Source organism: Lontra canadensis, unplaced genomic scaffold (genome assembly GCF_010015895.1).
Source record: "Lontra canadensis isolate GAN:19392208 unplaced genomic scaffold, GSC_riverotter_1.0 scaffold78, whole genome shotgun sequence".
NCBI classification, from domain to species: domain Eukaryota; kingdom Metazoa; phylum Chordata; class Mammalia; order Carnivora; family Mustelidae; genus Lontra; species Lontra canadensis.
Window position 1 is genome coordinate 1738926 of NW_022631072.1, and position 24360 is coordinate 1763285.

At 39.7% G+C, this 24360-nt stretch overlaps 2 protein-coding genes across 3 annotated transcripts in view; one reads left to right on the top strand and one right to left on the bottom strand.

Moving 5' to 3' along the window:
* Positions 1-553: 553 nt before the first annotated feature.
* On the bottom strand, positions 554-1019 carry LOC116881893 (derlin-1-like). Its single transcript, XM_032882031.1, is given in 3 exon segments — positions 554-739; positions 799-833; positions 836-1019. Coding segments are annotated over 3 exon segments (390 nt in total). The 5' UTR covers positions 1005-1019.
* A 12426-nt stretch (positions 1020-13445) lies between these two features.
* The window catches only part of STRN (striatin), a 100157-nt gene continuing 89242 nt past the window's right edge, over positions 13446-24360 (top strand). Inside the window, exon 1 of one of the 2 annotated variants that reach the window (XM_032881870.1) lies at positions 13446-13820. In XM_032881870.1, coding sequence (XP_032737761.1) covers positions 13587-13820 — 234 coding nt within the window. In that variant the 5' untranslated portion in view covers positions 13446-13586. The remainder of the gene's footprint in view (positions 13821-24360) is intronic. The other variant, XM_032881871.1, reaches the window with a different exon arrangement.

Below are 24360 nucleotides of genomic sequence, written 5' to 3' on the forward strand. Positions count from 1 at the left end.
CCGCTATTATACTTCTGCCACGAAAAGGGGAAAGGGTGGACAAGTTCTTTGCAACTGGGCCTTACCAAAGACAATAAATAAGAGGGCTTGTCAAAGGCAGAACCATTTTATGGGCAACCTCCTCCAGCTGCAAATGTTTGGTTGGGAAAAGGAGCAAGGCATGTGTACAAGACAGAGGGAGGAGGCCCTTTGTCAAGGGTTTGATGACCCAACCCCAGATGCCCAGCTTGGTGCCAGCAGACCAGGACCTACCAAAACCCACTATTCAGACAGAAAAGGAAGTGAAGACACCAAAAAATTAAAGTCAGTTCTGAAATCTTCACAGTTGACATTTGTTCTTTGTAGCAGTAAGCCCTTGAATGAGAATCCGGGAACTTGAGGAACACATTCCTTTCTTCAGGATTTAAAAAATTTTATCATGTACCGGAAGACTACATTCAGTGTGGATCAAGTCTAACAGTGTTTGCTAGAACTCGGTTGTTAGGCACACCTAGCACTGGGAGGAAACTTCGTCTAAGCAGAGTGACTGGTGGGCAGGCCAGAGGCCTTTCTTTCATTGGTGCCCAAGCTGAAAGTCCTGTCCCCAGTTGTGTCTTCCACCTCTACCATTCAGATCAGCAGCTCACCTCATGCTAGCAGGGGGCACACTGAATCCTGACATCCTCCTCTCCTGCTGGACAGCTAGCAGTACAAAAACAGGTGTGGATAGAAAATGTCTTCGTCCTAAGTCATTGGGTATCTGAACATGAGGAGGAATTAAAGATGTCCAACAAGATTTCCAATGAGCTCATTCATTACCGAGCTTCCCATGATATAGTTGAGTCCAAGGATAACCATGATAAATAATAGGCCTTAGCTTGTGTTTCAAACCAAAATGATACAATCATGTCTCTGTTCAGCTGGGCCCAGACATAAAGTACTGACACGATCAGAGGAATCATCAGCAACTTCATGTTCATTGCTAAGCTGGTCATCACGATGCAAATCCAGTTAAAGAGGAGCATGAGTAAATTGGCGGGTGACCTCCTATCAAAAGCTCCTGTTTCAAGTCCTGTAAAATACTGATACAAGAAAGAAGGCACCTGGGTGGCTCAGTTGGTTAAGCAACTGCCTTCGGCTCAGGTCATGATCCTGGAGTCCCAGTATCGAGTCCTGTGTCTGGCTCCCTGCTTGGCAGTAAGTCCGCTTCTCCCTCTGACCTTCTCCCCTCTCATGCGTTCTCTCTCTCTCTCTCAAATAAATAAAATCTTTTAAAAAGAGAGAGAGAGAGAAACTGACCAAATAAAGAAATCTTAATTCCTGGACAAACAGGGAAATACAAGGTGGCAGTGATTGCCCTTCAAATCTGAAAGTGATAGGGGAAGTCTTCTTCAGGCCAGAGGAAGAAGGAGGCGGGCTGATGAGACAAGGTTTGCCAACAAGGGCACCACGACAGTGGTGACCAACCAACAGGGCACGATGGCCAGGATGCTCCTGAAGCAGTCCCTTATGTGGCACATCTTCACCTTTTAGGTGGCTGGGATGTGCACAGCCGCCCAACTCCCCATCCCTAGCCTCTCACCACACGGTCCCCTCTGTGAGTGAAAGGTGTGGAGGAGGAGGCTGCCCAAGCTCGGGAGAAGAAGGCGGAGATCCCGGATGTGTGCCACCCTGGACTTAAAATGTTTTTAAGCTTCATCCATGTGGTAGCATACATCAGTACTTCCTCCCTTTCTGTGGCTGGATACTACTCCACTGTATGTGTACTGCATTTTGTTTATCCATTCTCCAGTGGATGGACATTGGGTTGCTTCCCCCTTTTGCCTATTAGGAATAATCCTGCTGGGAACACCTGTGTGCAGGTTTTGGGTGGACATGTGTTTTCATTTCTCTTGGGTATACACCTAGGAGTGGAATTGCTCACTCAATGGTAACTAACTCTTCAGCTTTCTAAGGAACTGCCAGACTGTTCTTCAATTGCTTGTTTCTTGTTTTTTGCACACTAAACCCCTTTTCACTCGCCTATTTATGAAGTATAAAGTTTATTTCTGCCTTGGCTATTTCCTGCCATCCCAGACTTCTCCCATCATTTCCCACCTTGAGATAGACTGCATCATGCATTAGCAATGATTCTCTTTTTTTTTTCTCCCTCTCTCCCTCAGTACCTACCCCCTCCCTTCTTCCTTCCTCCCTTCTTCCTTCCATCCTTCCTCCCTCCCTCCCTTCATTCCCTCTCCCCAGAACTACTCTGTACTTTCTCTAAACTCTTCTGAGCCACTGACAACCCAACTTCTAGTTTTCTATGATAATATTTATAAAAGATGCTCTGTTTGAAGAATTAGATTTATGAATTTGGTTCACTGCCCGATCCTTGAGATTCTTCTCAACCCAAATAATCATACTTAATTGGTTCTAAATATCCAGTATCAGGAAACTAAAAGAAATAGCATCAGGACAGCTAATGGATTCTTTCTGAAGCTTAATCTGAGCAGTTTTAACATTAAATAAAGTATTTTCTATTTAATTTCCAGGTTCTTGTTAATACTGTCCATTTGAATTCTGAATTCAATTAGAGAAAACTTAATGGAAGTCAGGTTTCTCTTTTCCAAATAGGTTCTCCTATCAACTAGGGATAGAACTTCAGAAAACCTAACCTTTTGGGGTCTTCAGTTCCCTCATCTATAAATTAGAGGAAAACTTACTAGGTATTCTGTGATCTTCTGCAAATCTAAAAAGTACATGACTGTGGAATTATACTGCTTATTTTTACCAAGAGAGTGAGTCTTTGGCCAGTCCTTTAGTATTAACATATCATATATTTAGTCTAATTAATAGTTTCTACATGTGTATAAAATAGCTATCCTAGTAGGACAGCATAAAATACACTAAATCCAGAGAGCAGTTAAAATACAGCAGATTATCATGGTCAAGAAGAGCTGCCCTTTCTGCTGTGCACCAGGCACCATGCTAGACACTTTATATCCATTCCTACTTTTCATTCAAACAATGCTGACTGAGGTCTGCAATTAGCCCAATTTTCGAAACACATTTAATTATATGAATCACTATGCCTCACATTTTCTTCATTCTTAATTGGAATTTTTAGGCTGTTGCCAGAAATGGCTAGAGTACAGCTATAAATAAAATTCTTGCCTTAATGTTTTTCATCACATGGATTATTTTAAAAACCTAATTTCATCATTACAAACTACTTCTAAATTCATAATTATTATGAAATATAATTAAATAATTATAAAATTATTCTTATGGGCTTCACAAAATTTTACTTAAAAACTTCATGTCTTAATCATAATTTCTTAATCATAAGAAAAATTATCCTGAGCTAAGTTTTTGGCGCTGTTGCTAAACAAATACATGAGAACCATGCATGCATAAATGACCAGTATAACCCTTTTTTTCTTTCCTTTCAGGAAAAGTTTTCACAGTCTTCATCCCCTATCCACAATTCTCAATCTCTTTTTGCCATTGGAGTGCATGGGTTTCCATTTCAGACATTGTGTCCATCAAACACATATACCCAGTTTGCTCTTTCCCCCCTTGACTTTCAATGTAAGTCAAGAGAATCCATGAAAACTTAAGTAAATTTATTTGGCTTTTCAAGCTTGTGGCTTTGATTGTTCATTCTTTCTTTAAATCTCTTCCTTCATTCCAACTTATTTCCATTTGTATAGGAAAATACCTCTCTTATTTGTGAAACAACAAAAACAAAAAAAAAAGGCATGACTTTAATCTTATCCAATGAACATAAATGTAGAGTTAGAGGAGGAAGGAAAATCATTTCATATATTATTATAAATCAATTTTAATTATAAAATTTGCATTCATTAAATTTTTGGGAAAAGTATCACAATTCACTACACAGACCAAATTACTATTGATATTTTAGTTTAGTTCCTTCCACATTTGCAATCATCCTGAGGTAGAATGTTGTATCTGCTTCTGCCCACCTATTTTATAAGCATTTTCCCATAGAATTGCTCTAATAATACTATGGGATAGATTTAATAACCATCATTTTTTATCACTACTTAATGTGGATGTACCACTATTGACTTAGCCATTACCCTTTGCAGGGGGTACTTGGTTTCTAGTGCTTACATTTTCATAAATAATGCTGCATTGACTTTTAAAAAATGAAACTGTAGATTATTTCCTTGGGATAGATTTCTTTTCAAAGGGGTTATAAAAATACGACACATTTTAAATTTTAAGACACATGGCCGAATTTTAGAAAGTGATGCTTTTTAAACTGACAGATGTGAAAATGAAACTGGGTCATTGTTTTCCAAATTCCAAGAAAATACCTGAGAATGTCATTAAATCACAAATATTTGGGTATACCTAAGCATTTTTTATAAACGTCATTCTAGCTGACTGTACATCATTATGAAGCTAGCTTAAATCATCATGAGGCTTAATGGAATTTGGCTGCTTTTAGTAAAAATACACTAGTTAAAACAAGGAAGGTGACAGTACTACTCTACGCATTGAACAACCCAGTCTGTATGTGTGAGGTCAGGGCTGAGGTCTGGACAATTAGCTTCAGGTGCCACATACCAAGAGCAATGATAGACTGGTGTATGTCCAAGCCAGGGGATAAAGAGGAACTGAGAAAAAAGAAGGGCAGGCAGGCTGGTCATTCCTCTTCAGATGGGTAGACCAGATAACTGATTGCACCAATAGGTCAATGTCTCAAGTGAGTGGTCTGCAATCAAATGTAAAATGAGAATTTCCCAAGAGAGCTGTTAAAAATGATTGCCTGATGATAGTGCATTCCTTGACGCTGGACAAGGAAAACTTGAATTCTTGTTTGTCAAAGAGTTGGTGGTAAGATAGTCTAATGCTGTCTCGTTCATTGGACATTTATGTATGAAACACCTATATGCCAGACACTGGGAATAAAATAATGAACAGCCAAGCAAAGAATCTGCCATGATATATTTGCACCTTACCTGATGAGAGATAAGAAATAGTCACAGGTTGTGATAAGTAGTTGGAGGGAATTTATGAAGTATGGTTTGATAAAGAATAGGCAGGGATTTCTTCCTTTTTTAAGTTTTTAAAAATATTATTAAGTAATCTCTATACCCCACGAGAAACTTGAGCTCAGAACCCCAAAATCAAGAGTCACATGCCCCTCTGACCAAACTAGCTAGGTGCGCCAAGACAGGGATTTCTACATAAATCTACATAAATCTACATAAATCTACAGACTCCCATCTGCTCTTCACACCTGAAATGTGACTACCTACCACTGGTGGTCTCAGAGATTCCTCAAACTCAATTAATTTAAAATCGGATTCTTCACCTCTATATTTTATTTTTTTAAAGATTTTATTTATTTGACAGACAGAGATCACAAGTAGGCAGAGAGGCAGGCAGAGAGACGGGGGAAGGCAGGCTCCCTGATGAGCAGAGAGCCCAATGCAGGACTCGATCCCAGGATCCTGGGATCATGACCTGAGCCAAAGGCAGAGGCTTAACCCACTGAGCCGCCCAGGCGTCCCCCTTCACCTCTTTATCTACAAACTAACTTTTCAACACTCATGATCTCCCAAGAAATCTCACAACAATTTTATCCTGTTGTGTAAGACATAAATCTTGGTGTCTTGGTATCCTGCTTGACACTTCCCACCTCACTGTGCTTAGTTCATCAACAATTTTCCTAAATATCTTGTCAGATCCCTCCAAGTCTTTACTGCCATCATCACCTTCCTAGTCCAGATCACCACATCTGGCTGCACTGCAGCAAAGTGGTGGGTGTGGACTGCAGGGTCAGTTTTCCTGCGTTGGAATCTGGCTCCATTACCTACAAGCTGTGTAACCTTGGGGAAGTCACCCTTCCTCTCTGTGCCTCGGTTTCCACATCTGTGAAGTGAAAATAACAATACCTATTTTATAGAGTAGCTGTGGATAAAATAAACTGATATTTGCAAATGACCTTCAAATAGTGCCTGCCCTTAGAAAACAATTTAGAAATGTCAGTTAATATTGTGTTTTCCACACAGAAACTGAGATGATTTTCATAAATTTGAATCTGATACCTTGCTGGAAACTCTCTATTTGCTTACCTTAGCAAAAAGACCCAGTTCCTTAAGGTAGCCTGTGAGGCCCTGCATGATCTGGTCCGTGCCTACTTCACCTCCTCGTGCAGGTCCAATGACCATATGTAGTGTCCCTTCCTGTCATATGAAAATAATGTTAGGAGAGCCTGGGTGGCTCAGTCAGTTAAGTGTTCCACTCTTGATTTTGGCTCAGGTCGTGATCTCAGGATTGTGGGATAGAGACCTGCTTTGAGCCCCACATCAGGCTCCATGCTCAGCATAGAGTCTGCTTGTCTTTCTCCCTCTGTTCCTCTCCCTGGTCATTCTCTCTCTCAAACAAATAAATAAAATCCTTTAATAAAAAAAAAAAAAAAAAGAAGAATGTTAGTACTTACTTACCTCCAAAATGCATTTTTTTAAGTAAATGCTCAATAAGTACTAGGTACAAAAATAATAACTGTTATTACTTCTTTCAAATGCACTATGGACTTTTCTTCCACAGGTGTTTGAATTTTGCTTAAAAAGCTCCATTTCATCTTCTGCTAACTAATTTATATTCTTCATTGTTTTAAGCTGGTGCATTCTCATAAAAATGTTGCAGCGTTAATTTGGTTATTGCCATATCCTAAAAATGGTATTATTTGAATTATTTAAATGATATTTTTCTCCTGTAAAAAACAATGTGTGTATTGGTCCTTTAAGCCTGAATATAATCAGCTTACAGGTTATAATGTTACACATTATGATTTCATGTCAAAGTGTGTATGAGCTGGGTCAGACCACTCCTCCTCTTGTTACTTCATGTCCTGCAGCTGGGGGGAAATCTGGGAAAGGAGATAACGTAGATAATGGTAGAATTTTCCATCACAGAGAACAACAGCAAGTGCTAAAATTAATGTGTACTGAACAACAGTATCATACTGAGGACCTGTAGGGAAGAGGGAGAGATATACTACATGCAAAACACATCAGATCTTGTTTGGAAAAAGTTAAGAAAATAAGGGGTCTCCAAAACCTAAAACAAAAATGTATTGGACCTCTTTAACCTCATTCATCTTTCTTGTTTTTCTGGCACAATGCCCAGATTTTTCCCTGTCACATCTGAAAAAAAAATAATGTACCACATTTGAATTCTTTTGAGAACTGACTTAGTTTATATTTCAGGGCAATCAGCTAGGAGTTTTGGGAGGGGAGAGATGCTGTTCTAAGCAATTCAAGTTTACATGAAGACTGGATGTCTTCTTCTGAGCAAAGGCTCCACCTAGAAACCAGTTCATCTCTCTTGCATGCTTGGCAGGAAAAGCGAACTTATAAGAATGTTCTCTCCCTACAATGGTTATTTTTATGCAAAGAAGATACATGAATTGTTTGAAATTCCATTTCTGCCTTAGAAATGGGGGCACCATAGTTATTAAAGATTGGGGGAACTCAAGAACCTGTAGAGGAGAGCTTCCATTCACTGGAAATGTTAAAAGAGAAAAGGGTAGAGAGGAAAGGGATGGAGTTGATGGGGAGAAAGAAAAAGCACGTGTTCAAAAACCCACTGATTGTCGCTTAGAGAAATAGAGCCTTAAGTTGGTCACCATCAATATTCTAAGGGAAGTCTTGCTACAGCTTGCCTAGCTGTATTATCATTTTAGTCTCCTGCAGTGTTAGCTATATAGATAGTGAAGGCAATCCTGATTTTAGATTTTAAGTATCTCTTCCTCCATGTATCAGTCACTACAAAATTAAAATTAATTTTAATTTTAAAATGAAATCTTATCTAGTAGTTGATTTGATGAAAATGTGTTAAATAAAAGGAAATTTCATTTTGTTTGTTTATTTGTTTGTTTATTTAAGGTCTTACTTGTTTATTTGTCGGAGTCCCATGTGGGACTCCATCCCAGGACCCTCGGATCATGATCTGAGCCAAAGGCAGATGCTAAGGGACTGAGCCATCCCAGCGTCCCAGAAACTTCATTTTAAGATGAAAATTAGGCAACTCTCTAATTTCAACCGCACTCTTCCAAAAGTAAATAATAGTAATAATAATAAATAACAATAGAGGCGATTTTCCCATCCCATCATGTGACTGTGATGTAGATTTAATTCTCGGACTCCAAGAACATTTTCAAATAATGGAATTCTTTCACTTCTCAATTTGTTATTGGCTGTTTTCCCAACCACACTTCAAATCTAGGAAGGAAGTTTGGAGGCTGAGGAAAGGTAGAAGCGGGGAGGCAGCAAGAAGTGAGGGCAATCAGGGGGTAGGCAGAGAGTACAGAGGCTGATAAACAGTGGGTTATTACATATATCTGTTCACCAAAGTTCTCTTTATGCCAGTGGAGGCCTAGCCCCACTCAAGCCTTCCACTCTCTGTTCTCTGCCCAGAATTCTGAAAAGAGCTATGAAGTTCAGTTTGAAGACTTTTCTTGGAGCAGTTAAAAAGTCAAAGACCCCGGGGCGCCTGGGTGGCTCAGTGGTTAAGCCGCTGCCTTTGGCTCGGGTCATGATCTCAGGGTCCTGGGATCGAGCCCCGCATCGGGCTCTCTGCTCAGCAGTGAGCCTGCTTCCTCCTCTCTCTCTGCCTGCCTCTCTGCCTGCTTGTGATCTCTCTCTGTCAAATAAATAAATTAAAAAAAAATCTTAAAAAAAAAAAAAAGTCAAAGACCCCAATCACTGGTCATTTTGGAGAAGTTTTTTTTTTTTTTTCAATTAAAAAAATTTTTTAAAGTAAACTCTACACCCTACCTTGGGCTAGAACTCAAGACTCCTGAGATCATGAGTCTGAAAAGTCACATGTTCTGCCACTGAGCCAGCCAGGGAACCCGGGACAGGGGTTTTGTTTTGTTTATTTTATTTTATTTATTTATTTTTTAAAGATTTTATTATTAATTTGACAGAGATACAACAAGAGTAGGAACATGATCAGAGGAACTGGGAGAGGGAGAAGCAGGCTTCCCGCCAAGCAGGGAGCCTGATGAAGGGCTGGATCCCAGGACCCCGGGATCATGACCTGAGCAGAAGGCAGACGCCCAATGACTGAGCCACCCAGGCACCCCTGTTTTGTTTTTTTTAAAGAGCCACTCATTTTAATGAAAAATATAAAAAAGAGAGAGAGAGAGAGAGAAAGCGGATGACTTGTTATTTTGTGGAACTATAATCCCCATTCCACAAAACACACCCAGAGAAGCCAAAAAAGAGCAAACACTCCAATTATCTAAATAACCGTTTAGCCTTTCAGTATTTTTCACTTTAAATTGGTTATACTGACACATAAAACATTTAGACAGCTGCTCTCTGTGCTTGGAAAGGAAACTTTATTTTTTTTGTGTCACAGGTTTTATTAATTATAAAATGAAATAATAAGGAAATCAGCAACACCTTAAAGTCTGAAGCTTAATGGCAAGGCATAGACATTAATTTTTTAAATATTATTTTAACTATGCTGAATTAAAGTTCTAAACAGGGGATGGGGATGAGAAAGAAAAAAGAACAATTACTGAGCCCCCAATATTTATGATTCTTCTGTGTTATTCAGTTAGTCTTGTGAACTCTGTTACAATAATAGCTATCATTATTTTGTTTATGCTATATGTCACACACTATGCTAAGGGACTTAACATTTTTCCCTCATCTGATTTTTTTTTTTTAAGATTTTATTTATTTGAAAGAGAGAACACACACACACACACACACAGGCGCACGCGCAGTGGGGGAAGGGTAGAGGGAGAAGCAGACTCCTCATTGAGGAGGGACCCTGATGGTGGGGTCTGGATCCTAGGACCCAAGGATCATGACCTGAGCCAAAGGCAGATGCTTAACTGACTGAGCCACCTCTCTCATCTAATCTTCTTGGTAACTTTATTAAGTAAATATTGTTCTTATAGTAAAAATGACAGAATTATGACTAAAAAATGTTAAACTGTCTGTCCAAGATTCCTAGATTTGGATAATTGTAGAGTGAGGAATAAAATTGAGGCTCTTCTTTCTCAAGATTGCTGTGGCTATTTGGGGTCTTTTATTGTTCTATACAAATTTTAGTATTGTTTGTTCTATTTCTGTGAAAAGTGCCTCTAGAATTTTGATAGAGATTGCATTGAATCTGTGGATTGCTTTGGATAGTATGGACATTTAACAATATCAATTCTTCCAGTCCCTAAGCATGGAATAGTCTTCCATTTATTTATGTCTTCTTCAGTTTCTTAACATCTGGTACTTTTCAGTATACAGGTCTTTCACCTCATTGGTCAAATTTATTCCTAGGTATTTTATTCTTTTTGATGCAATTGTAACTGGATTGTTTTAATTATTTCTCTTTCTGATAGTTCATAATTAGCATATACAAATGGAACATATTTTTGCGTATTGATTTTGTATCCTGCAACTTTACTGGATTCATTTATTAGTTCTAATTTTTTTTGATGGAGTATTTAGGGTTTTCTATATATCTAATGTCATGAAGTCTGCAAATAGTGAGAGTTTTACCTCTTCCTTTACGATTTGGATGCCTTTTATATCTCTTTCGTGCCTAAAGGTTCTGTTTAGGATTTCCAGTACTATGTTGAATAAAACTGGTGAGAGTAGGCCTCCGTGTCTTTCTCCTGATCTTACAGGAAAAGCTTTCAGTTTTTCACCATTAAGTATAATGTTAGCTGTTGTCATATGGTAGATGACCTTTATTATGTTGAGGTGCATTACCTCTACATCTGCCTTGTTGAGTGTTGTTGTTTTTTTAATCATACATGGATGTTGAATTTTGTCAAATTTTGTCAACATGGTGTATCACATTTATTGATTTACAGTGTTGAACTACTCTTGCATCCCTGGAATAAATTTCACATAACCATGGTGTGTGATCCTTTTAATGTGTCGTTAAATTAGGTTTGCTAATATTTTGTCAATGATTTTTGCATCTGTGTTCATCAGGGATATTGGCCTATAATTTTTTTTTTTTTTTTTTTTTTTTTTTTTTGCTAACTTATCTGGTTTTGGTATCAGGATAATGCTAGCCCCATAAAATGAGTTTGGAAAATTTCCCTCCTCTTCTATATTTTGGAAGAGTTTGAGAGGAATTGATAATGTTTCTTTTCAATCTTTCTTTGAATGTTTGATAGATATCACCAGTGAAGCCATCTGGTCCTGGATTTTTGTTTGTTGGGATGTTTTTGATTACTGTTTCTCCTTACTAGTAATCAGTCCATTCAGATTTTGGGTTTCTTCATGATTCAGTCTTCATACGTTGTACGTTTCTAGGAATTTAACCATTTTTTCTAGGCTGTGCAATTTGTTAAAGTATAATTGTTTATAGTAGTGTCTTATGATCCTTTGTATTTCTGTGATAACAGTTATAGTATCTCCTCTTTCACTTCTGATTTTATTTGAGTCCTCTTTCTTTCTTGGTCATCTAGGTAAATGACTTACAGGTTCTTAAATAGCTATCATTAAATTTAATTATGTTTTATAGTGTGTTATGAATTTATTTCAGGGAATTGTTAGGGAATTGTCTCTATTAGAGAGAGAGAGGAAAAAAAAAAGAAAACCCTTTTAACATTCACGACTTGTAGGAGTTCTTAAATCTTCTGGATGAAAAAAATATGCCATTGTGGCATTACCTTCCTTTTGGTATTCTGGTAGTTCTGATAAGTAAGAAAGGAAGCAACGTGTTAATGGGAAGATCAATGAACTAGCAGTCAGGGATTCTGGTTTCTAGTTTTGGCTGTGCCATTTACTCAAAGCCTCATTGTGGACAAGTCTCAACTGCTTTGCACTTAAGTTTCTTGAGCTGTAAAATGAGAGGACTGGGCAGTGTCTCAAAGGACACTTACAGCCAAACTAATTTATGACACAGGGAGTTTGGCCAAGCCTGGATCAAACTTTTATTATAATAAAGAATGAATTCATGAAGCAGAAACATTCAATAAGTGAGAAAAGAGAGCTTGCCATCTTTATTTGCAACCAGGACAGATACAGTGTGTTTCCTGTCCTTTCCACAAGTAGCCATGGGAAGGGAGGGGTTGGTGGGGGAAGGATAGGAACAGGATGTCCTTCCCTGACATGTCAATAACCAGCCTAAATTTTTAAATTTTTTTCACGACCATCACATCTGATATTCCAGAAATCCATCCCACAAAAGAATTACTAATAACTTGTTATGAGGACAAGATAAGTGCTTCATTTCACTTTCATTTGTTAATTTTTTTTCAGGTGCCTTCCTTTCATTATTGTTGTACTGTGAATTTATAGTGGCATAATTTCAGAGACTTTGAAGGATAATATTTACGAGAAACCCTTGAAAGGACTTCGGTGTCTTTGGTAGGCTAATATTGCTGTGGGTTTGCAGGTGAACCGCGACAGCAACTGGAACTGGGACAGGGGGGAAGGGAGAAGTACCTGGATACCTAAGACTTCTGGGGAAGAGAAAGGGACTTTGTTCTTTCAGGTGGTGTTGATTTAAGGCGCTGTGAGAATTGATTATATACTTGCCAATCTCCCTTTGATGACAGGAACTGTGTCATTTATCTTTATATCCCCAGCGACAGAAATAACTGACAATCAAATATTTGTTGAGTGGAACTGAGTAAAAACTACGCGGGAAGAGGTACGAAAAAGGAGACCGAAATAGCAGTCTTGGATATCTGAAAGTTCACAGGATTTGGATCTTCTGCAAGACTGACGGCAAGAGAAAGGGACTTGAGGCGTAGCGGGGTTTCAGAAGAGAAGCCAACAACCCAGAATTTAGAAGCCGAAAGGGGATTAGTCTAGGAGAGGTGATCAGAGCTCCTTATTAGTGAAAACTGATCAGGCAACAGGTTTGAACCCCCAAGAGAAAAAGAAAGGGAGGAGAGACAGCGATAAGCAGATTGCCAAAACTGAGGGGTGCCTGTGGCCAGAGAAACACTGAAGTTGGAGCCAAAGGGAAAGGGTTGAGTTCCAACCAGCTGGAGGATCCAGGTCCGGGAGCCTAACCGCCGAACTTCGGTTTGAGCTCGCTTCTTAACAGAGCTACCAGGAAGCCCTCAAAGATGTGCAGCTCGGGCTGGTATCTTGGCGCGACAACTTCCGTGTGTGTGTGTGTGTGTGTGTGTGTGTGTGCGTGCGTGTGTGTGTCTGTGTGCAACAGGGCGCGCCGCCCGAGAACTTCCGTGTGCGAGAGGGACTGGCGCACTGCCAGCCTGCGCTCGCCCGGCGGCTGAGGAAACCCGCGCTCCCGGCCCAGCCGGCCCCCACCGCCGCGGGCAGGGGCGGGCCGGGGCGGACCAGGGGGCGGAGCTGCGGCCGCGCCTTAGCTGCGGGCAGCCCCACAGGCCGCCGCGGCCGCGCTTGTCGACGCCACGCCCCGCAACTACATTTCCCAGCAAGCCGCGGGCCGCCCGCGCGCCGCAGTTGACCCATTTCCCGGCCCGTCCCGGGCTCGGCCGGCCCCCGCGCCCAGGCGGCTGCTCCCTGCTGACTGGGGTGTGGGCGGGGAGCGGCGGAGGCAGGAGGAGGCGCTGCTGGCCGCCGCCGTTGCCTCCGCTGCTGGGCGCCTGGGCAGCTCCCGGGGTTTCTGCGGCCGCCATGGACGAGCAGGCGGGTCCCGGTGTCTTCTTCAGCAACAATCACCCAGGCGCCGGCGGTGCCAAGGGTCTCGGGCCTCTGGCGGAGGCTGCCGCGGCCGGCGACGGGGCGGCTGCGGCGGGGGCGGCGCGAGCCCAATACAGCCTCCCTGGGATCCTGCACTTCCTGCAGCATGAGTGGGCCCGCTTCGAGGTTGAGAGAGCTCAGTGGGAGGTAGAGCGGGCGGAGCTGCAGGTAAAGACCCTCCCGGCCGGGCCCTCTTCATCCCGCCTCTTCGGTCCCTTCCGCCCCGCCCAGGACCCTTCCTCCTCCCCACCCTTCAGCCCCCGCTCGTCCCCTCCCCCTTTGCTCTGCCCATCCCATCCAGAACCGCGTCCCTTTACCCCCTTCACCTTTGCCTTTCGCTGACCCCACTTCCTTGACCCGGGTTCCCACTCCCGCCCTTGAAGCGTTGTTTACCCTCCCCGCTCCTTTTCGTCTGCTCCTTCCCACTCTTAACTCAGTCTCTTTTCAACTCTTTTGCCGTCCCACATTTTAGGTCGTCCCTTTCAGTTTACTAATAGGGCTGACAGTAGTTGTGAGAGACGTCGAGCAAATCATCCTCTGCCTTAGTAACATCGTAGGTGTCTAGAGATGTTCCCTGCGAAAGGTATTGGCTCCTCTCTCTGAAAGGAAGATGATTAAGACAGAAGTTGTGTCCGTGGGGCCTTGAGTTCAGGCGAGAAGCTGATGTTGAGCGAAAGTATTATTAGGAATATGAGCTCCTTTTTGATATATGTAAATGCTTTTTTCTCTTTCCTCTTCCTTACCCCCTCCCGCGTTTCTTTTAGGTATTTCAGATTCATGGACTTTGAATGAAGGACCTAGATGATCACAGTCAGGTGATGGTTCAGAGATGGTTTCCTGTTCTCAGAATCTGAAACTTCCCAAGGGTTAATTTCATGTCCAGTGTTTTGTGAGGTTGATTTGAACTTTGAAAGGAACTAAAAGGGACTTTAAAGTTGGTTACATTTCCTTGCATAATCTGCGAGATAAAGTATATCCAGGAAGGAGCTGTTGTGGGCTCTTAGAAGAAAGTGAGGCTGATCCTTTACTAGCCATTCTGGATTGCTAAGTAGGTTTCAGTGGCTGTTCTTAAAACTTGCAAGGCACACACCAATTTCACTAGGAACTGAGTCGCTGTGCCTTTCTGTTTTACTGGCTAATCCTGTATGCTCATGAAATCTGAGTATAGTTTTGGTTGGTAAAACACTTGAAATTAAAATGCTACCCAGTGTGTCACTTTTTTTGGTAACGTGTATTTTCTTTGGCACTTAAAAAAAGAGGAGGAGAAATCTGTTAACTAGAATCATGTGCTGGAACAGGGTGCTTTGGCATAGTGGAAGTGGCTGTGGAAAGAGGGAGTAGACAGCCTTATAGTACGGCCTGTGCTTGCTGCTAGCTCTGACCTTGAGGAAATCCTTTCGCCTCTCTGAACTTCATTTTCATCTTTTATAATTCAGTACATTTATTGAGTGCCTGCTGTGTGCCTTCAGGCCCTGGGATTAACAAAACCGACAGCAACTCTGCCCTCATAGAGCTTACATTTTAGTTGGCAAACAGTCAGCAGATGCAAGTATATAATATACTGGACCATAGTGGCAACTTGGGTGAGAAAAATAAATCAGGTACAGGAATAGAGTATGATAGGGGGAGCTATTTTATTTTAGATGTGGTGTTTGAGGAAGGCCTCTGGGAGGAGTTCAATGAAGCCAGGCATGACCCATAGTTATTAAAATTTTTTCTCCCTCTCTATTTCTACAGTTGTGTGTTTATATTCTGTGGCAACTTTTTTTTATTCCTACTGTCATGTACCTCAGTATCTAGTATATAGATATTTGTAATTTTTTTCAAAATAAATCTGATCATATCTGTATAAATAGCAAGCATACTTAAATGCTTCATTCAGATTTATTAGTAATTCACTTTATTAGCATTGCATTCTGTAAGTGAGCTTGTGGATTTCAGACTTCAAGGAAGTGTGAAAGGCAGGCTTTAACTTTAAGGCTGTTCAGGTGTGGAGAGTGATTTTTTTTTTTTTTTTTTGGAGAGTGATTTTTGTATGTGACTGCTTAAATTTTAATTTCCAGTTTAGGGAAGGTGAGTCACACTAGTTGGATCAAAAAACAGACAAGATAATTTTTCCCTTGTTACTTGTGGAGGTTTGGGAACTTCCAGCTCATCTCACCTCTTGTCGGATCTCCCAGTGTTCCCCCTCCACTCCTCCATTTCAACTTCCAGTTTACCTGTAATTAATTGTAGTCACTCTTCATTTTTACACACAAACACACACACGCATGTGTGCTTTTGAATCATTTCATCATCATTAAATTTGAACATATCCCTTCATTTTTCTTTTGCTGTTGGAATTTTTCTAGAAAGATGATAGGAAGTAAGAGTTGAAAGAATGATGATGAAATTTGGATCAGTTGGCATCCCCCTTTTGATTTTTGAATCACTTCTCAGTCATTAACACCGAAGTCAACACCGAAGTCAAATTAGACTTTAAGATTACGTCTAATTTGCCCCTTCAGGAACCTGTCAGTCCTGCTCTTTCGGGTTGCCAGGGCAGAGTTGTGCAAGGCAGTCCAAGCTCTCATCTACCTGGCTTGCCTTTCTACTTCCTCCCTTCTTCAGGTCTTGGGAAGAAGGAACCAGCTACGTTGTGCTGCAAACTTGTCATCCCCCCTCCCCTCCTTGCCCATCTTGGTTTAAGTAGAATTCTCTTTATTTTTGATAATCTCCCTCTCTCCCACCTCATTACCACTATTCAGATGAGAATAGGTAATTCATGGGAAAAGAATGGTTTGGATTATTACTGAGCTTTACATCTGTGAAAGGAAGTGGAGTTGGAATATTAATCATAACATTTGAGAGAATTTTCTTTACGTGAGATTTTGAGCTAGATGACCTCAAAAGAACATGTAGTCTACTTGGAGTGATAGTATAAGCAAGATGCAGAAAAACCAGTATTTATCACACTGAGGGCTTAAATTTTCTTAGAATAGTGTAACAGAGGAGAGCTAGAAGTGAATGGGGAGAGTAGCAGTAAGAAAGAACTTCATGAGGTAGTGAGAACCTATTTCAAATTTATTGACTTAACAGAAAGCAAGCATGTAAATAAAAACTAAAATTTATTGGCCCTAGATTTTGGGATGTGTGTGTAGTAGGGGAGGCTCAGCTGTTCACCTGCAAATGTAAAAAAAGTGAAAAAATTGTGAAAAAAGTGATATGATTGAGTAGCTTAGGGCATGTGGGATAGAGACCGTATACTGGAGTGTTTATTTTGTTTTATTTTTTTTAAATTATTATTTATTTATTTGACAGAGATCACAAGTAGGCAGAGAGAGAGAGAGAGAGGAGGAAGCAGGCTCCCTGCTGAGCAGAAAGCCCAATGCGGGGCTCCATCCCAGGACCCTGAGATCATGACCCGAGCCAAAGGCAGAGGCTTAACCCACTGAGCCACGCAGGTGCCCCAACTGGAGTGTTTATTAATCTGGATTTTGGCATTATTGATTTATATCTTCATTCAACAAATGTTTATCTGTCACGCGCTTTATGCTAGCTCCTATTATACGCCCTGGAGAAACAAGAATGATTAAAATAGATCATTCCTTCATGAAGCTTAAATTCTGGAGAAAGACAGACATACATACCTATACATAAAATGTTAGAAGGTAGCAGGCACCATGATAACGTGTTATAAGTGGGATATGAAATGATTGAGAGGGTGAAGTGGGGAAGAAAGGCTTAACTGGTGAGATGTCATTTGAGCAAGACTTGAAAAGGTGAAAGTAAGGAAAGAGTGTTCTAGGCTTAGAGAACAGTGTTGGGGTGGGGGGAAGAATGCTTGGAATGTTTGAGGAATAATGAGGCACATGTGGCTAGAGTGGAGGAGATGAATAGAAGAAATGTCAGAGGTACTGGGTCTTGCCCATTGTAAGGATCTTAGGTTTTACCTCTGCAGGATGGGCAACTATTGAAATGTTTCGAGCAAAGGAACAGCACCATCTTTAAAAGGAACCTTTTGCAAGGCTTTAGAATACACTTAGAGGGGAAGACAAGAGTAAAAGAGTCAGGGAGCCTAGGTTGGGGGCTATTTTAATAACCCGGGCTAGAAATGAACTTAGGTGGTAGTGATGAGGTAGGTGAATATATATTTTGATACATATTCAAAGTATCAAAATGGATTCTGAACACATTTTTGAGGGTAGAAACAATAGGATGTGCTGAAGAATAGAATGAGGAAAAGAGGAGTCATGTATGAATCAATTATTTTGACTGAGTAGCTTCATAGGACTGTTGAGATTTACTGAGCATTTAGATGACTACAGCACTTAAAATGACAGTTTATTTTGTATTACAACTATTATTTACAATTATGGTGAGAGACAACATGGCATAAACCTGTTTTAAATCTTTTCTCTAAGACTTACTACTTTATGGCAAACATGGCAAACAAATTCTGACCTTTGAGAATCTTAGTTTCCTGAGGTATAAGGTGAGAATAATAAACTACCTTGTGAGGGTTAAATGAGATGTTTTAAAATACCTCACAGAGGCTGACACATAACACAAAGTAAATGCTGAATGAATAAAAGGTAGCAACTACTTGATGTTTAATTTTCAGTCTTTTTTATGTCCTTGTCTCCAAAGAAAAGCATCGTCTTTAGTTGTGAACTCTTTTAAGGCTAGAGCATGTAAGTACCATCCTGGACCAGGCAGTCTAATATTCCAGGTGTGATGGTGGCGCTAAGGGACATTTCATAGGAGTGAATCGTTGCCTTCACTGTCAGCCTTACAACACTGATTATATACTTTGCGTATATTTGCTTTCTTTATAACTCAGTGTGGGTCTGTTATCTTGGAATTTGTGTAAATTTTTCTGAGTGTGTTTATCTTAATCTTGCATGATATCTTGGGTAACGAATCATATACATTTACTAACCACTCTATAAAACTAATCTTCGGTTTTATTCGGGTCTGTAAAAACCATTTCCTTTGAACTTGGAGCAGGTGAACCCCATTGTAGTATGGTATAATTTTGTAAACAGTATCATTTTTCACTCTATTTATAGCCTTGATAATTTTATAACCTTTAATTATATTTTAGAAAGATTGTAGAGGTTTTACTCTTTTAAAAACATATACTACTGTTTGTCACTTTAGTTCAGTATTTCTCAGCTTCACCTCAATCTGAGAATAATCTGGGGAACTTCTTTTTTTTTTTAAAGATTTTATTTATTTATTTGACAGACAGAGACCACAAGTATGCAGAGAGGCAGGCAGAGAGAGAGAGGAGGAAGCAGGCTCACTGCTGATCAGAGAGCCTGATGTGGGGCTCGATCCCAGGACCCTGAGATCATGACCTGAGCCGAAGGCAGAGGCTTAACCCACTGAGCCACCCAGGTGCCCCAATCTGGGGGAACTTCTAAAAGTATTCATTCCCTGGACTCTACCTCAGACCCATTAAATCAGAATCTTAGGATTTAGGGTTGCTGGTATTAGTATTTTTTTGAGCTCCCGGTAGTTGTTATATGCAACAAGGATTGAGAACCACTGCTTAAGTTGTTCGTTTCTGATTTTACATGTATAGTTTGATGATTTTCACAAATGTGTTAGTATTCCAGATATGGATGGCTTTTTATAGAATTTGAAATATAATTTCTATTATTCTTTTTGATGATAGCTAGCATTTTATTTTTAGCCAGTAGAATATTTTAACTTGATTCACCTCCCTCTGACTGAGAGATAATTTTGAGCTGGAATGAACTTTGGAGAAAACCAGCTGCAACTTTCTTTTGCAGGTAAAGTGAAGCTCACAGAGAGGTTGAATGACCGAGAATAAAGTAGGCTTTATACAAGCTGTCCCTTAAATCTCCAGATACCTTTACAGTTGTTTTTAAGTCCTTTCAAATACATTATTTTACTTGGTCCTTAGAACTTTCTGAGATAATCAGTCACACTAATGCTAATCATTTTCCTATTTAAAACAACAGACATGGAGATTTTACTCTGTTTTACTGTTTTCTAGCTTATTTTATTGGTTACATTTAATACTGTGTCTTGACTTTGGTGTTCTATAGTTTTATTATGATGTATCGGGGTATAGATTTCTTTTTGTATGTGACTTTGTTAGGCTCCTTGAAAAATCTGCAAAATCCACCATCATTATCTCTTTAGATTTCTATTCTATCCAGTTAGCTTTTCTTTTGGATCTCTGATTACATGTACCTTAGACCTTCTTTATCTATTTATTCTTATTTATCTTCCTATCCATTAATTTTCTCTTCAGTTGAATCTAATCTTTTAAAGCCATCCAATGAGTTTGTAATTTTGATTATTATTGAAGTTCAGTTTGGTTCCTTTTTGAATCTGCTGGATCTTTTCTTAATAGTTTCCTGCTCCGTGAAGATATTTTCAGGTTGTTTTTTACTCCTTTTTTTTTTTTTTTTTTAAGATTTTATTTATTTATTTATTTTAGAGAGAGTATGTATGTGGGTGGGGTGGAGGGGGGTTGGCAGGAGAGGGGCAGAGGGAGACAGAGAGGAAAGGATCTCAAGCAGACACTGTGCTGAGAGTGGAGTCAGGCATGGGACTACATCTCAGGACTAGTCCCTGAGATCATGACCTGAGCTGAAACCCAGAGTCAGACACTTAACTGACTGAGCCACCCAGGTGCCCCAAGTCCTCTTTTGTTCTTTAAACGTAGTAAGTATAGTTACTTCATAGTTGGTATCTCTGTACTTCCTATATGTGAGGTCTTAGAGATACCTTTTTTGTGATTTCTTGTTTCTTGTTCATGATGACTTCTTTGTATGGATAGTTACCTTTGTGTAACTGCTCACTGTCTTGAAGATGTTTAAGACTAAACTGAGGTCTCAAGTAAAGGTATCATTTTCAGAAGTTCTTTGCATTTGCTTCTGGTAGGTTTGGAGGCATCCAGAACCATTTAAAAGAAATTAAACCATTTAAAATAAATCCAGGGGCGCCTGGGTGGCTCAGTGGGTTAAGCCGCTGCCTTCGGCTCAGGTCATGATCTCAGGGTCCTGGGATCGAGTCCCGCATCGGGCTCTCTGCTCAACAGGAAGCCTGCTTCCCTTCCTCTCTCTCTGCCTGCCTCTCTGCCTACTTGTGATCTCTGTCTGTCAAATAAATAAATAAAATCTTTAAAAAAAAAAAATAAAATAAATCCAGAACCATTTAAAATAAATTCATTGCTTGAATTTGGACCACGCTCCTTATGCAGATTTTGGGTGCAAATACATTTGAGGGCCATTGTACTTCACCTTGGCCTTGAAGGTATAAGCCCCTTAGGTCTTAGCTAAATGTGGGACACATCACCTGTTAGACTTTTCACTCTGGGTGGTCCTGGTCTTTGATATTTGCCGTTTGGGTCCTGTAAAGCTGTCCAAACTAAGGTTCAGGTTTGTTCTGATTGGCTAGTACCCAAAGGGCAAAGTGGCACTTGTTCTCTTACCTCACTCAGTATTCATTTTCCCTTCAATTTTGGCCAAATAATTCCTTACTTCTTATCAGCTTTGTCTTTTAGATGAGCGTGAAAATATTTTGTCCAGAATTTTTAGCTGTTTTTAGTAGAAGAGTTAATTCAGGATGTTATTATTGGAAACTGAATTATCTTCCTTTCAAAAACTGATAAATACAAATGGCCCAGTAATTATCTGGGGAGAAATATCATTGATAATATTTTCAAGTAAGAGATGTCCTTATTTAGCCCTAAACTTTATTTACTATCTAAGTCTACTTTTCTTTGAGTTCCAGTGGTAGGAGAGGAGACTACAGCTTCTCTCCAAAATCTTGGTAATATAAGCAAAATTTAAAACAAACCCCTTTACTAATCAGTCTTTGAAAGGTGTTTGGAAGTCCAAATAATTTGGACTGATTTCCCTTTGTCAGCAGCTTATTATCTACTTGATGTCAGCCATACTTTCAGATTTATGAATGTTATTAATGGTATCTAGGTTTCAATTCTGGGCCATTAGAAATAAACATGCCCTTGGGATCTTTGGAGTTTCTTGCTTTGGTGGTCCATTTCACAAAACAGTCTGTTGTCTATCATAATGTGGCTATGGGAAGTATGGGCCTTAACTCCATCATTTCCAGTATAATTTTTCTGGGCCTCATCTTTGTAAATTGTGAGTTCTTATATACCCACCAAACAAGACTAGTGGTAATTTTAAAATGATCAAGTATGCGAAGTATGGGACCCATAAGAGATGTCTAATAAATGGTTTGCTCTTGCTGGTTGAGATTTCTATGGAGAGAATGCTTTCAATTGTATTATTTATTTAAATTAAATTTTAGAAGCCACGATCTGGTTTAAGTGATCCATTTGGCACATAGTGGCTACTTACGTTATCTTTTCTCTGTTAGTAGTGGTTTAAGGACAATGAATTGACAGTATTGGAAGACGGGGCAGGCCAGAGATGTGTAGTAATAGGTGGTAATAACTTGTAAGCACTGAGGACTAGACAGGAATAGAGGAAACTTGGAGTTCAGAAGAGAAACCTGAGGCAAGAGAGAAGCTGGGGAAGAAGGTAGAAGAAAAGAGACAGAGAAGGGAGCAGGGGGTGGGCTGAGCAGACAGACAGGAGGGAGAAACTGCACACATGAACTTGTTCTTAGTTCCCAGAGTATGTATTGTCTGTAGTCTTCATTTTAACACTTGCAGAATTCTGGAGCTGACAAGGAAAGACACACACAACACACACACACACCCCGCCAATCTCCACTCTCAATTTTCTGTTCCCTTCATTAGGCTAAGAATATTTTACCTCCTGAGGGACCTTAGAACCTCAGTAGTCTCATCCTTTGTTTTATCAGTGAGGGCCACTGGAGTGAGTTGTCTTAGATCACACTGTGAGTTGGTGGAGATTTAGTTTAGAACCCAGGAGTCCTACTTCCCTGGCCTAGGCATTGTTCTCCATACCACATCATCTCCTTTTACTGGTTCCTCACTCTGTGTAGCTGCTTCTGATTGAAGTAGCCAAGTGAGTTATAATATTTAGATGATTAATAATGTAACTGTCATAATGTAAATTCTTCTGACATATTTCAAACTTTTCTTCAAGTAGAACCTAGTGAAATGAATATATTTTATATAAATATATAAAATTTTATATAAATTTATATAAATTTTTATATATTTATATATTTTAAGGGGTTCAGGAAAGTCTTCAACAATTTGTGTTCCTCAAGAGTGTTAAACATTGTGTCACTCTAGTTTCTTTTAATAATTTTATTTTTGTATAGGGAATACTGACATAAAATGTTTATTTCTTTAAAAAACTTTGCAAATTTGGATATTTTTCAGCTTGTTCTGATGATAGCCTAATTAAGTTCTGTGTGTGTGTGTGTGTGTGTGTGTGTGTGTATTTTTTAAACTATATTTAGTATTTATTGACCACATATCACCTTTTGTGTAGTGCTTTGGATTTTAGGTCATTCTCAGCCTTACGTATGCTGTTCGAACAGAATAACATGTCAACCATGTATTTGCTGTTATGCGTTAAGGTATTTGAAGAAATAAAATCACTTTCTTTGGCAGATGTAATGCTGTTTAACCCTTATTACAAAAGTACCTTATCTGAACAAGATGATGGAATATTATAAATGATTGATATGTAAGAAGGAAAATTTATTGTAGAGTTGACTAGAAGCAGTATGGCACAAGGCAAAATGAGTTTGTTTGTTTGTTTGTTTGTTTTAGGTAAGATTGAGAGAAAAGTAAGGGAGTAGAAGCCCTGGAATTAGGGGGAGTGTTGGGAAATATTGAATAGGGTGTGGGTGGAATAGGTATTTGGGTGTGGCAAATAGGTTCTTGAGGTAACTTGCACTATAGAGATCTAAGGAAAGGGCCAAGGGAGTGTTAGACACAGGTTCCATTAGCACTCATTTACATGGGACAGAAATTGGATCCAATACCAGCATATCTAGTTAGGAAAAATAAACAAGATGTCAGATTCCATGAGGATGATACCAATTTCACATGATGGAAAATTGCAGCCCAGTCTGAGACTTGTTCTCTTTTTTTTTTTTTTAATTTGTTTGTATTTCCTAAATGAGAAGATTAAGCAGTCAGTAAAGGAGCCAAATTATATGCATAACCAAAACCTGCTCCTGAGGAATGTGGGTTTATATAAAGCTAAAAGGGAACAAGGAGGAGCCTAGAGATCTGGGTCAGTACATTTACTGAAACTTTAAAGAGTAGTTAGCTGGGAAAGATGGTACCATGATCCCAGTACTTGAACCCAGTACTTTATCTTGTTTCCTTTGCTCCTTTACCCTCCAAAAATAATAATAGTTTTGTTGTTATTGTTGTTGTTGTTGAGCTCTTACCATGTGCTGGGTACAGTGCAGAGCACTTTACGTGTGTAATCTATTTTAATCTTCGCAAAGCTCTTTGTGGTAGGTATTAATGCTTATCCCCTAATTCATAGATGAAAGAGAATAATTTCCCGTAAGAAAAGTTTGAGTGATGGTCCTGGGCATGGCAAATGGAAGGAAATATTTTGACATTTTTCTTTTTCTTTAATGCTTCTGAGTTAATGCACAGGGTTGGGATATTTTCCCTTTCTTGTCTGCCTGGTGTATATCCCATCCTCTTCCAAGATTCAGTTTACCTTCTTTGGGAAACCTCTCTGACCTCTCGACATAGTGAAGCTTCATGCTCCCCTAAAAGCTTGTATGTGTGAGACAGAAACACCATCCTGAC